Here is a 13,979-nt window from a genome sequence, read left to right as displayed (position 1 = left end):
CCCTGCAGTGCCTGTGCCAAGGTCATATTGATCTTGGTAAACTGCCTTCTTGGCCTATCTTGTCTGTGCTGGAAGTTTTGAGATGGCGGTGCTGCAATCGTAACTGCTCCAATGGTATGGTCACGATTTTTCTTGTTACGACCCTTTTGACCGTACGCAGCATTTGATTCGTTCCTCCCCTGATAGGAACTTTTGGTGCTTGCAGAGGTAGTCGCCTGTATCTTTCCACTTCGAATGCCGCTTTCAACACGTTCACCCGTCAATATAAGGTCAGTGAAACCTGATGAAGAACTTCCCAGTAGATGGCTGTAAAATGGGCCAGTCAATGTGCCCATGAACATGTCCACTAATTCTCGGTCAGTCATAGGGGGTTTGACTCTGCCAGCCAAATCTCTCCATTTCTGAGCATATTCTTTGAAGCTTTCTTTGGATCCCATAGTCATATTCTGCAACTGTAGCCGAGTAGGCGCTAGTTCAGAGTTATACTGGTACTGTTTATAGAAAGCTGTTGCTAAATCAGTCCAGGTGAGGATGTCAGAGCTCTCGAGCTGATAATACCATTCCAACTGTGTGCCAGACAGACTCTCTTGGAAGAAATGGATCCATAGCTTCCTATCAGTGGTATGCGGCTGAATCTTTCTCACATAAGCTCTCAGATGCATCTGAGGACAAGACGCACCATCGTACTTAGTGAAAGTGGGGATCTTGAATTTGCGAGGAATGGTCACATCGGAGACCAGACCCAAACTTTCGAAATCCAGATCGGGCGCCTTCTGACCCTCCATGGCTAGCATACGTTCTTCCAGCAACTTGTACTTGTCATCTCTTGGAGAGTACTGTTCATTTTCATAATCTTCATCGCCATCCTCAGGGTTGGAGAAATCAACATTCTCCTCCTCTGAATCATTCTCCGTTTCCTCTTCTGGACCATTCGGAATTCCAAACTTGACTCCCGCGACCTGTCTTTTAAGCCTTCTTCCCGTGTTAATGTAACTCACAGCTTTCTTGTCTTTCTTCTTTTCGAGCAAAAGAGCCTTCAGTTCCTCTTGCCCTTTGGATAAGCTCAAGATCAACTCCTGGAATTGAGCATTCTGAGTCTGGAGATCTTTGACAGTTTGTTCGAGGTCCATTTTTCTGTTTGCAATGAAGACCGTGAGAACATTGATTTTTTTAGAATACCTGTTATGCGATGTTATGTTACACTATGCAATGTATGAAATGTTTTCAAGGACTTTTAGAATTTAACTTTGCGTACACCATCGAGAAAGGAACTTTTATTAATAATTTCTTTAATTAATGTTTATTACAAGAAAATAAAATAAAATACAATGAAAGCTCAAGTCTCCCAGGGACGGCTTCTTTTTGGGTGAAGATATGTGTTGAGTCTTCGTTCCTCATTAAGCTGGTTGGTAAGTTCTAACACCTTCTTTTTTTCAGCACGAAACTGGGTTTCAAAAGTATCCCTTTCAACTCTCAACTGGATCCATGATCTCTTCAATTCTTCAACATCGGTAGGTATATCTGGATAAGGAATGATCTGAGGAGTACCCCCTTCAACTCCTGGTTCAACAATCAATGGTCTGACTGCAAGATACGGCATGACAAGTTCACGAGCTCTTGCGCGTACCCATCTGAGATAAGGTTCCATAGGAATAGAGTTTTTCTGTCCTAAAGTGCCTCTTTTCACCATACCCCAAGCTCGTACAAATCTTTGACGAAGGCCTTGGGAATCGCTGTCATAGTCAAACACAATGCCTTGGATGATTATTTCATGTGGACCATCTCTTCGAGCATAACCAAACTGACGTAGGGCTAAGGCCGGGTTACAAGTGATACCTCCTCTTATTCCTAGGAGTCGCACATTGGGGAACTCGCCACAACGGTCAATGATGGTAACATTTTCCTTGAACTGAGGACACCAACAGATGTCTGAATGGGAGAGCGACATTATCCTTTGAGACCATTTCAAATTCTGCTCGTTCTTCAAGACTGATTGAGGAAGGTGCGAAATAAACCACCTAGACAACAACGGTATGCAGCACATGAGAGTCCCTTGCCTTTTCATAGTACGAGTGTGGAGGGAATGCAAAATGTCTCCAAGCACGGTAGGCACAGGGTTATGAGTGAGAAATATCTTAATAGCATTCATGTCTACGAATTGGTCTGGATTAGGAAATAACACCAAACCATAGATAAGCAATGCTAGGACATCTTCGAAAGCATGGACATCCATAACGTTTAAGAATTCTTCCAATGTGGGTACCAGCTGATAATCTGGGAATGTGAAGCAATGATGTTTAGGGTCGAAGAACTGGAATAGAACTCTCATCATATCTTCTTTGAAACCAGTGGTAACCAAATTGAGAAGAGAACCATGTTTCTGGATGAACTGAGCATGATCGGGAAGTTCTGACACTAAATTCTTGAGTTGAGGAGAGATTGCTACAAGATTAATCCGGATAGTCTTCCTGGGAGCCATAGCCTTACAAAACAGAGCAAATTTAAATCCCTAAGTCCTTGAAATGGTTAGTACAATGCCATATGTTATGATGTTATGATGTTATGATGTTAAGTAAATAACAAGCACAAGCAAGTCACACAACAATCATTCCTAAGTTTTGAGGCTTGCATGAGTTCCATAGGTAAGTACCCTCCCCACTGAAGTTTGGTTGGTTCAACCTGTCGTAGAATAGTAACCGGGTTCTAGAAGGATCTCGAATCATCGACCTTCCTTTAAGTCCACTTCAGTGCAACACCAAGTGGTTGACCAAAGCTTCCCTAAAGTCCAATCTCAAAGAGTGTAGTATCGAGTATCAACCAACCCCAGTCGGAACTGAAGTCAGTTATCTCACTACTTTCTAATGGCTAGGATGAGTCAATTAGGGTTCTAAAGGTCTGGTTAATGCTTTGATGACACCACACAGAAGCCAAATTTTTCCTCAAGTAAACATGAGGAACATCGGGACATCCAAAGTGTCACATTAACCGTAGCCATCATTTTGACCATTCCGGTATACGCCGGATAGTCGCGATGATCTTTTGCTACTTACCTAAGGTACACTAGATCCGGGTGTAGGATCTTTCACTCAAGCATAAAATACCCAAGCAATCCTTTAAAAGTAAATCAGACAATTTGAATAAGTGATCTTGTTTTTAAGGTAACCTCTCTTTAATGACTCCCCAGCAGAGTCGCCAGTTCTGTCATACGGTGAACTGACTTTATGTGTTTTGCTTTGGAAAGCAAATGTCGCAGTTAGCAAGAGTCGCCACCGACTTTTCTTTTATCCAATAAGGAAAGGTGGAAAAGAACAGGAAAGACCTTAATTTAGATTTTGGGTTCGGGAGGTACATTATACAAAGGGAAGGTGTTAGCACCCTTTGTATCCATGGTCATCCATGGGCTCTTAATTGCTTGATCACTCATGTTTTTCTTTTGTGTGGAAAAAAAAAGTGTTTGAGAAATGTTTAGGAAATGTTTTGAAAAGGAGAATTTAACTTTGTAATGATTCTTGTATGAATGTATACAAAGTGGTTATTCGTTTAGTTTTGAAAAGTGTGAGGTGTGAGAAGTGTTTTAAGTTGTGAGTAAGCAATTAAGAGTTATACCTACCCAAGGTCCTTAGGGCGTTTCCTATCCTTATGAGGGTAAAACTGTCCTTACTATTGAGAAGTAAGTAGTTTTGTCCTTTGGATGTAAAAGGGTCATCGTAGGGTCATCGATTGGTCATTGAAGGCAACATTTGTAAGGATACCCTAGCATTCGGAGGGACGATCATCATTTAACCGTAAGCTACACCGAAGGGTCATCGAGGGACAAAATCATATATTCGAAGGCAACATCCGAGGGACTATGATGATTTAATCGAAGGGTCTTGGCTAAGGGTATCCCCACATTCGCGGGACATGACCATAATGCCGTAATACCGTAAAGCAACAAAGAGAGGTCCAAGATCAAATATTCAAAGGCCGTAGTTTACAATCAATTAGGTAATTAGGAGGAATCCCCACATTAAAATTAATACATTAAGATCAATTAAGCAATTTAGGGTGGATCTTTGCCATAAAATTAATACATTAAAATCAATTGAGTAATTCAGGGTGAATCTCCACAAGGGTATCCCACAAATAAAGTGGAATACCTAACAAGCAATCTTTTCCTGGGATATGTGAACCTTTACAAAACTCAACAAAACATGTCAGGACACCAAATCAGGGTGCAATCAAGGATTACACCACAAAAAAAAAGATCACAACAGTAAATAGGGTCGGGTAAATGATGCATGGCTATGATAAAACATGAGTGAAAAATCAGAACAGAAAAGTCAGCTACTGTCACGTTCGCTCCTGCCTCGCCTAGCGAAGGCTTAGCGAATACTCGCTGCATGTTCGCTTAGCGATGTGCTAGCGAGCAGCTGCGGATTCTGGTTTTGATATCAGTACAATTTCAACCAATTTTATGCCTTATGGCTTTCATTACAGTAATTATATGGTTAATCATTTAAGGTATTCAGGTACATACTAAAATTCACATGTCAAACTTAAGATATTTTCATAAATTTAATCATAATGCCATATGCAAATTAAGAACATAAGGCAGTAATAGCAATGTAAACCTGTTTGCAATTGAATTGCAACTTTGAATCGGCAAATCGGATTGAATTGGGCAGAGGTACACCTTGATGCCGCCGAGTTCCTTCAGGGTTTGCCTCCCGTGGGTGTTAGGGTTTGTGTGCTAGGGTTCTCCTCTCTCCGTTTTCGTTCTCCTCTTCTGAATGAAGTCCTTAGTATTTATAATGCTTTTTCGTGACCTAATGGGCTCAGAATGAAGCCCAGAATTTTCTGGTATTCGCAAGCTTCGCTAAGCGAGTATTGTAGCGAAGGGTTCGCTAGGCGAAGGATTTGCTCGTCTAGCGAGCAGGCCAGTTTGGGCCATTTTCTGGATTTGGCCATCTGTGTGCTGGGCCTTTGTTCTTTTGGGATCAATGCCTTGAAAAATAAGTTGGAGTGTCCTGAAAAAATGCCTTGTAATATTAACGGGCAAATTTTGGGGTATGACACCTTGCTCTTGTAAACAACCATCTTATGGACTATCTTTCTCTTAGCCGTACTTTTGGAAGGGGAATTTGCTCAAGGTGCCTCTCCAATGATGACGACAATATATGGGCGCTTGCTCTTGCTAGTATCTCCCTTTTCGTTGCGGGGCTCTGATTTGTGAACTTTCATGGGGGACTTAGCCTTTAGGGATTCTTCTCGGTCCCATTTTCCACCTTGGACGTACTTGGTTAGTTGCATCCTTGAGTTGAATGTAGTTATCAGTGTTACGGCCATGTTCCTTGTGGAAGCAGCAATATTTTGACATATCTGTCTGGGCGGATTCTCATATGGTGTTGAAGGTCAGATTCTTGCTTTTATAAACTTGGTGTTCGCACACTCTTGGTATATCCTTTCTCGGGAAGTGTTAAGAGGAGTATACCTATTTATACCGACCATATGTCCCTTTATCGGTATCCTCCCTCTGCTTACGGGGATCCTTTACCGACAGACGCTTAGAGTAAATATTAATAGATGAAGCCAAATTATCAAAGTGAGTGTTCAGGTTCTCCTCCAATGTGATGTATGGTTAAGATAGGTTTAACATTTCTTGAGTTGTTTTCACCTTTTTCTTCCCAAGTTTGGTGCGTAAAGAATGGTCATGAAGGAGACCATTCTCGAAGATCCAACATTAAAGAGGTTCTTCGGTTCCTTCTGTAACACCCCGATTTAATTTTTCACTTATTTAATTTAATTAAGCATTTTATTTAAATAATTATTTTATGAATATGTGACATATTTGGCCGGTGACTGTATTTGTGGTGTTTTATGTTAATTAATTGGGTTAGTGGGATTTAATAATTAATTAATTAAGTGTAAATTGGTGAGAATTCATGGAATTGGGCAATTTTGGGAATTGATATAGTTTAGTGGTGAGTGGAAGAAAACTGAATTTGAGTTGGGAAAAAAGTGTAATTTAGAGAAATCAAAACAAAATAGTATATATTCTAAAGTTAGACAAAATTAGATTTTTAGAGTATTTTCTATCAGTACGTGAAAGAGAAAGGAATGGGAGAAAAGAATAAATTTGAGGAGGGAGTGCTAGGGCTTGAGAGAATAGGTCTTACAGAGCTTGCTTGCTGAATTTTCTGGAGTTACAAGGTAGGAGTTCTTCATCTATGGGTGCTTAATTCATGAAAGGGTAGAGAGTTTTCCCTTAACCTCCAATATGATTTTCTCTCTTTTGTTGATTTGTGTTGTATGATGAATAATTGATTGAAATTATGTTTTATACCATGTTTGGACTACAATTTCGTGTATTGTTCTTGTAGTGATTGTGTCATATGTTGGTTGTTCATAAACATGAGTTTTGACATGAAATTGGGATTTTCAAAACATGAATTAATCCTGTTTTTTTTTTGTATGGTAAATCATTGAAATAACATGTTAGATTAATAGGAATTAACATGTTTTTGGGATGAGAGTCATGTGGGTATTATTTCTGGATTGTGTAGAGGTGTTTGGGTGGGTTTTTGCAGATTCTACCATAACATAATGAAATTCTGCTTTTGTTAGCAGGGTGACAGGCGTCACCCATACGACGTCCTAGACGTCATGCGTTGTGAAGCCTTGAGGGGTGTCAGGAACATGACGGGGAGACTGCCATGGCCTCCTGAAGAGCCTGTCTTGCTAGGTTGTCACCAATGTGACATGTTGGATGGTGGGAAGGATGACAAGCATCATCCTGGTGACAGGTTACCCGTCATCAAGTCAAAATATGTGTTCTAATATGCTGAGTTGGTTTTTGAGGGTGGTTTTATCTGACAGTCAGTGATTGGATGTTGTTTGGTGTATTTTGGATGAACATGAGTTTATTAATTAAATTACAAAATTAATTATGTGTTATGAAGTGAAATTATACATAAACGAGTATTATGTGTAAGTGTGAAAATGAGTGATAAACTAACATGTATGATGTGATGTAAATTTTGTGCATACTTGTTATTGAATTGACGAGAAGTGTGATTTGAGTTGTGAGTTACTATTTATGCAGTGAATATATTTAATTACAGTTAGAGTGGGATTGTTTTGCATCTTTTATTGTTGAGTAATTATATATAGTCAAAGTAGGGTTGTACTGCATGTTTATTTCACATCCATAATATTTGTCGTTGTTGTGAGAGAGGCATGTTTGCTAGTTCGGAGTTGAGACTAATGACTTGTTCTAAGCCTTGAGTGGGGGCTTGGAGCTCATAGTTAGGGCTCGGGGTTCATCGAGATTGGACTCGATTCATGTGAAGAACCAAACAATGAGTCGGTATTGTATGCATATGGAGTTGAGTTGTGAGTCTGGTTTAGAGTGGGAAACATGACGAGCATGAGTCGAGTCAATTGTTGTATTATATGGCATGATTATGATTGGATGATTGTGATGTGGGTGAGATGTGAATACATGGTGTTGGTTTTTTTTTTTAATTTGTGGATGATTGCGTATATGTGTGAGTTTATCCTAGATGTTATGCACCGTTTATTATTTGAATGTATTCTCACCCATTTTTATATTGTTGCATCTGTGCTCTTCTATAGTACATATAATATGGTATCTGAGTAGGAGCTTGAGATTGAGAACGGGGTTGTACCTCTTTAGTTGCTTGTCACTCGGGTCTATAGCTGGAGTCGCTTTGATACATAACACAAGGGGATTGGGATATCCTATATTTGTTTATGTTGTGTATCTTTCTGTTTTGATTTTTATTTCACGATGAACCGCCTTTTTGAACTAATTATACTGTTAAGGATTTTATGCCAAGTGTTTTTGTAATTCCGTTGCTTATCAAATGAGTTGTTTTATTATTGTGTGGTTCGATTTGGTTTAATGGTCGTGAGTAATATCCTTCTTGGTGAATGTTTGAGATTTATTTAGTTAAAACATCGAGTCAGGAAGTAAGGTGTTACACCTTCTACTTATATTATGACTTAAGTGAACCGATCAATGCACAATCGTAAGCTTTCTCTCACTCTGTATGATGCGGCTAAGAGAAACTAGAATAACCGATTGTCTTTTCCGTGTGGTGAAATGTGCAATGAGTCGCTCGTAGAAATCCGTCCATGATTCGCTATAACCGTCTAGAAGGCCATTAAACCATAATCTGGACAGTCTGACTAACGTCAATGCTAACAACTTACATTTGGAAGAATCTTCGACACAATAATAGTTTAGTCGGTCATTGACAAGCTGCATGTGTTCGTCAGGATCTTCTTTCCCGTTATATTCCTCCAGTTTGGGTTTTTTTGCATGGATTTGATAATTTTCTTTCTAAAATTTGAGCACATATAAGATGCTTAGGTTGTGCTCGACTTGGTTGATGTTCATTATGATCCAAAGAGGGAGCATAACTGCCTCGATCTCCACTCGGACTCTGCAGAGGGGAATTACATTTCCCGCCTTTAAAGTGTTCTTTTGGTTTATGGACTTTCCTGTCTTCTTTTGCTGTAGACGGCTTTGGCCGTTTAGAACGGTTTCTTCTCGAATCGGCTTTTTGCATTGTATTTTCCCAGGGTTGGATGTGATGGATAATTTCTCATAGGCGATGGAACCTTTATTCCACTACTTTGGAATTTTGTTGTTGAATGATGTTATAGATGCCATTTATCAACTCGTTCGCATCTTGAAGTCCAAGGTTCGCCTTTAGAATGCCAAAATCGCGCGAGATTTCAAGTTGCTTCATAGGATTTGGGGATTGAATCCAAAGCGACGACGTTTGGTTAGTCCTTGGTAGGGGTGTACATGGGTTGGGTCAACCCACAAAACCCAATCAAATCCACCCGAAAAAATCCAGAAAAGTGAGTTGGGTCGGATAATTTGGTGGATATGGGTTTAAAAACTTAAAAAACCCATAAAAAATTGGGTTTTAGGTAAAATCGAACACAAATCCAGAAAAACCCACCGACCCACTAATTAAACATTTATTATTATAATTTGAACGATTCTGATAAATATTAACTTAGTGGTTGCAATTTTAGTCTCTTGAACATTTATTTTAGTGAAACATAATTTTAACTAATTTTGGATATTTCTCTCTTTAGTTATTTTGATACTAATACAATTTTATGTCATGCAACTTTTGTTTGTTGCTAGTATTTTATGATAATTTTTATTAGTTGATGTTATCATTTATTATTTTATGATGCTAAAAAATAGTAAAAATAAGTTATCTAACTTTTTTTAAGAAAATAAAAATATTGAATATTATTTTTGAAAAAATATGATATCATTTAATCATTTAATATTAATAAAACAGAAAAATTATTTGGACAACCCACTGTCCGACCCAACTCATCCCGAAAATTAATAAGTTTGTCCAAACCAACCCGTTGATATTAGGGGTGATTATTTCATCTCACCCAAATCGGAGTGTCCTATATGGATGGGTATTGGGTTTGGCCAAATCAAATTCAAACTAACTCATGTATACCCCTAGTCCTTGGTCGCAGCGGAAGGATTATGTCTGGTTGCTGAAGAGCGTTGGACTCTAGGTTTGCATTAGAGGCATTAACAATTTCCTTTTGTAGGTTGGTGGCTGACGGTGCTACGCCAGCGATAGCTAAAGTGACTTCACATTTTGTGGCATAACACATAGCTCGAGATCTTACCATCTTTATGGACCGACGAAGTTTAAAAGCATTGAAAGTCAGAGATTTATCGACGTCGAATTCGATTCAATTGAACACAACTTGAACTTCTCATTTTTGTTGAATCCTTCGTTTCGAAGTTGAAAGTGATTCCACGCTAGAAGATCGAACACGGAGATGGAAACTCGTGGTGTATACGAGAGTCAAAATTCGGTTCCTACAGATGGCGCTACTGTTCTGTTCCAGAACCAGAAATGTGTAGAGTCACGGAAGCTGCGACAGAAGGAAGCTTCGGATGCGACGAAGTGGGAGGGTGTACCTGCAAGGTGAGTATTCCGACATCCAAATCATTATGTTAATGATGACAAGATATTCAAATTATATTTGAAACTTATTATTTGAAATGACGTCGTCTATATATATATATATATATATATATATATATATATATATATATATATATATATATATATATATATATATATATATATATGGCTGCAGAATAATTAACTTGTTAAATTTCCGATGTAAAATATGGAGGACCATTGAATGCATGGGCAGACTAGATTTCCTACTTCTAAATTACCGAAGGTTCGTAGTGGCCAAATCTCTAAAAATATGTATTTTTGGAATCAAAGAAGATACGGCTAACCCAAATCACCGATGATTCATTTTTTATTTTATCTAATTTAAAGTATATTCAATAAAACGAGACAATTTTAATAAATTAAAATAATAGAATGAAATCTCTATACCATTTTACTTTGTTATTCCATTATGTTGGGCTTGTAATATTGACTATTTTGAAATCTCCATACACTGATAGTGACCGCCGTTGTGTTAGGATCGGAATCAAACTTCAACGATGAACCAAACAGCCCTTTCACCACCAAACCACTGGCACCCCACAAATCAACCAAACCTAAACCCTTTCACCGCTTCACCCACCACCTTCAATCAAATCCAATTCCTTCGATTCAACAACCAAAACGACAAACAAAACCTCCCAATCTTGCGTTCCGCCACAAACCCTTCATCCCACCTCCCACCGGTCGTCGTCGTAGGCTCCGCCAATGCTGACATCTACGTCGAGATCGACCGACTCCCAAAGGAAGGCGAAACAATCTCGGCAAAAACCGGTCAAACTCTAGCCGGCGGGAAAGGCGCTAACCAAGCTTGCTGCGGTGCTAAACTGTCACATCCGACTTACTTCGTTGGTCAGGTCGGGAATGACGCTCACGGAAACCTCGTCGCCGATGCTCTTCGTGAGGGTGGTGTTCGTTTAGATTATCTAGCTGTTGTGCCGTCTGCTCCGACTGGACATGCCGTTGTTATGCTTCAGGATAGTGGACAGAATTCCATTGTTATTGTTGGTGGTGCTAATGTGAGTTTTTGGCCTCAGAGTTTGCAGCTTCGGCATTTGGAGGTTGTTTCTTCCGCTGGGATTGTTCTGTTGCAGAGGGAGATTCCTGATTTTGTTAATGTTCAAGTGGCAAAGGTTGGTGCTTTGCATTTTGTTTTAGGAGGAACGTGGAAGTGTCTTTTTTGGTTTGATTTTTTTGTTCATAGTTGCAATTGATAGTTTTGATCTGAAAATGGTGTTTTGAATAAAATTGGTTTTGCAGATATCATTGAGTTTGAAGTAATTTATGTTACAATGGAGTTATTTTTGTGTTTAGGTTTGCTATTAGAATTTAGAGACAAAATTGATTTTTTAACATAGAATTAGTTTTTACATGTTTTAGTGTTTTCGAATAAAATTCATTTTGTATTAAGAATTGGTTCTAACTTGAAGTTGCGATTTGAAATTTTTGCCTTTAGAATTGATTTTTAACTTCAAATTTTCTTATCTACTCACTTTTGCATGTATGTATTTAAAGTTTAAAACATAAATTACTTTACATGCAATTGGGGTAGATCCATTGATTTGATCTAGATGAGTTTAGGCTGTTGGTCCAGGATTCAATCACTAACAATAATATTTCTTTAGATTTTCTCGTAATGTTGAATGTAAACAAAGTTGTTGATACTTATAAATCAACAACTTTATTAAAAAAAAAAGTGCATTCTAAATCAATTTTCACCATTGTAGTATACATGAGTCTGAGATTAACAAAACACATGTAGTTTTATATTAAAATGTTTGACAGAAGAAGAATCTATTCTGATACTTTCGACCATAAAACCAAACACAATTAGTTGAAGCATACTGGGAGAGATTTTGTAGACCCCTTTATAAGAAGAGGCCATTTGAGAATAGTGTTTGACCAATGTGATTTATGAGTTGGTGACTGTGTTGACGATAAATTTGTAGTGTATTTGCTTCAGATATCAATGCCCCTTGTACTTTTGAACATGTGATATGTTTCATGTGGATTATATTTTCAATCCATGAGATTGTTAACTAGCCAAACCGTACTATGCTCTTGTTTGTGCATACAGGCTGCAAGGAATGCTGGTGTCCCGGTAATATTTGATGCTGGGGGAGTGGATGCACCAATTCCACAAGAATTACTGGATTTTGTTGATATTTTTAGTCCTAATGAAAGTGAACTTGGTCGCCTTACAGGATTACCGACTGAAAGTTTTGAAGAGATTACACAAGCTGCTGCGAAATGCCATAAACTGGTGAGTTCAAGTAGTACCATAGGGATCCATTAAAATTCTTTGCAGCACGTTGTTCTACTTGAATGCTATTTCCATAACACTCATACCCGTAACACTCCCCTTCAAACTATTGAATTAAATTTTGTATCTGTCAGACTGTGCCAACGTGCCTTCGATTGACATTGTCTCTTCAGATGTCTTGTTTGTTTCCGGAAGGCTGATAGATAAATGTTGTTTTTTGTCTTCATGACATTACAAGAGTCTCAGTAGTGGTTTCATCTCTGGTGTTTTTTTATCTTAAATTTCTAAATTGTCAGGGTGTTAAGCAAGTTCTTGTGAAACTTGGTGCCAAAGGATCTGCCCTTTTCATAGAAGGAGAAGAACCAATTCAACAACCAGCCATTTTTGCTAAAACAGTCATTGATACAACCGGAGCTGGCGATACTTTTACTGCTGCTTTTTCTGTAGCGTTAGTGGAGGGAAAGTCCAAAAAGGAATGCCTCAGATTTGCCGGTATGTATGGCAGAATGTATTTTGCTGTTGGAATTTTCTCTTTAGAAAGACGTGCCTAACTAACATGTGAAAATTTTACCATAATAGCTGCTGCAGCTTCTCTTTGTGTTCAAGTCAAGGGAGCAATTCCCAGCATGCCTGATAGAGAGTCTGTTCTCGAACTTCTTAATCACCATTGAAGATATACATGCAAAAGGTCAATTTCTGCTCAACACTTGTCATTTTGTGACTTACCCTTCTATTCTTTTTTAGCCTAGAACTTTAGTTAAGACTGCTATTTAGAAACAATTTTTTGGTTCTTGACTTTACATAAATGTTCTGCCTCATTCCATTACTTAGGATTCAATTGCATAGTTTTTTTCTAAAATAAATTTTAACATTTCTTATTAAATTTCTTTAGATGCATTCCCGGTACAATTAACACATTAACACATGCTTTTATTAAAATTATTCTTTACACCATTGATTCTGGTTTCTGTTTTTAATTTCAACAACACACAAAAATGTTTTTCTGTGACTGATAAAACTATAATAACTTTTGATTGTTAGAGGTCACAATAAAGAGTAGCAGGAACAGAATAACTGTGCATGGCACAAGGAAGACCCTTGAAAATGACAAGGAAAACAAGTTTTCTTTAGAAGTTTTTTTTTGAAGATTGGCACTTGGGGGTTGTAGTTGTTTGTCATTTCAATCCTCTCTCTATCACTGAATCTATTATTGAGTGAAATGTATATGAAAACTACACTTTGGGAATGAGTTCTACCTAAAATAATGGGATCCATAAAGTGTTCCTAGCACTCCTCATCAAAACAAATATGGATAATATTTCCTCATTTCTTGAGTTCTTTCATATTGATGTGATGTCTGCACACTTAAATTTTTTTTATCAAATGATAAATTGTTTACTTGGATATGTTTGTTACTCTCAAAATTAATAAGGCCTTAGTGTTAAATGTCTTACATTGCATGAAAGATGATTAGATATGTTTATAAGCGGATATAATCTTTAGCTTTCAAGTCGATTTTGTAAGTTGAGTTAGACTCAATTTAAATTCAAAGATGGGATCTGAATCAATTTATGATCTGTTGCGCCACCAGCATTCACACCACTCGAATTGCATTCACACCACTCGAATTATGTTCAAAACTTGAAGATGTGTTTACAAGTGAGAGTAATATGCCTATTATCAGCCGG

General features: G+C 38.0%; 1 protein-coding gene across 1 annotated transcript; it reads left to right on the top strand.

Annotated features, from left to right (window-relative positions):
* The first annotated feature begins 10,400 nt into the window (after positions 1 to 10,400).
* Positions 10,401 to 13,695, top strand: LOC127114233 (ribokinase). The gene is made up of 5 exons (XM_051046651.1): positions 10,401 to 11,161; positions 12,106 to 12,291; positions 12,588 to 12,783; positions 12,871 to 12,979; positions 13,333 to 13,695. Exons 1-4 carry the CDS (start codon positions 10,529 to 10,531, stop codon positions 12,960 to 12,962), a joined length of 1,107 nt encoding a protein of 368 aa, XP_050902608.1. The 5' UTR covers positions 10,401 to 10,528; the 3' UTR covers positions 12,963 to 12,979; positions 13,333 to 13,695.
* The last annotated feature ends 284 nt before the right edge of the window (positions 13,696 to 13,979 follow it).

This window comes from Lathyrus oleraceus, chromosome 1 (assembly GCF_024323335.1).
Source record: "Lathyrus oleraceus cultivar Zhongwan6 chromosome 1, CAAS_Psat_ZW6_1.0, whole genome shotgun sequence".
Taxonomy (NCBI): Eukaryota; Viridiplantae; Streptophyta; class Magnoliopsida; order Fabales; family Fabaceae; genus Lathyrus; species Lathyrus oleraceus.
The sequence above is the reverse complement of the archived record's forward strand: the minus strand, read 5'-3'. Positions and strand labels throughout refer to the sequence as shown.

Coding starts and splice junctions, on each gene's coding strand:
- LOC127114233 (XM_051046651.1), top strand. CDS start 10,529: ATGAACCAAACAGCCCTTTCACCACCAAACCACTGGCACCCCACAAAT. Junction 11,162..12,105: donor TTAATGTTCAAGTGGCAAAG/GTTGGTGCTTTG, acceptor TTGTGCATACAG/GCTGCAAGGAATGCTGGTGT. Junction 12,292..12,587: donor CTGCGAAATGCCATAAACTG/GTGAGTTCAAGT, acceptor CTAAATTGTCAG/GGTGTTAAGCAAGTTCTTGT.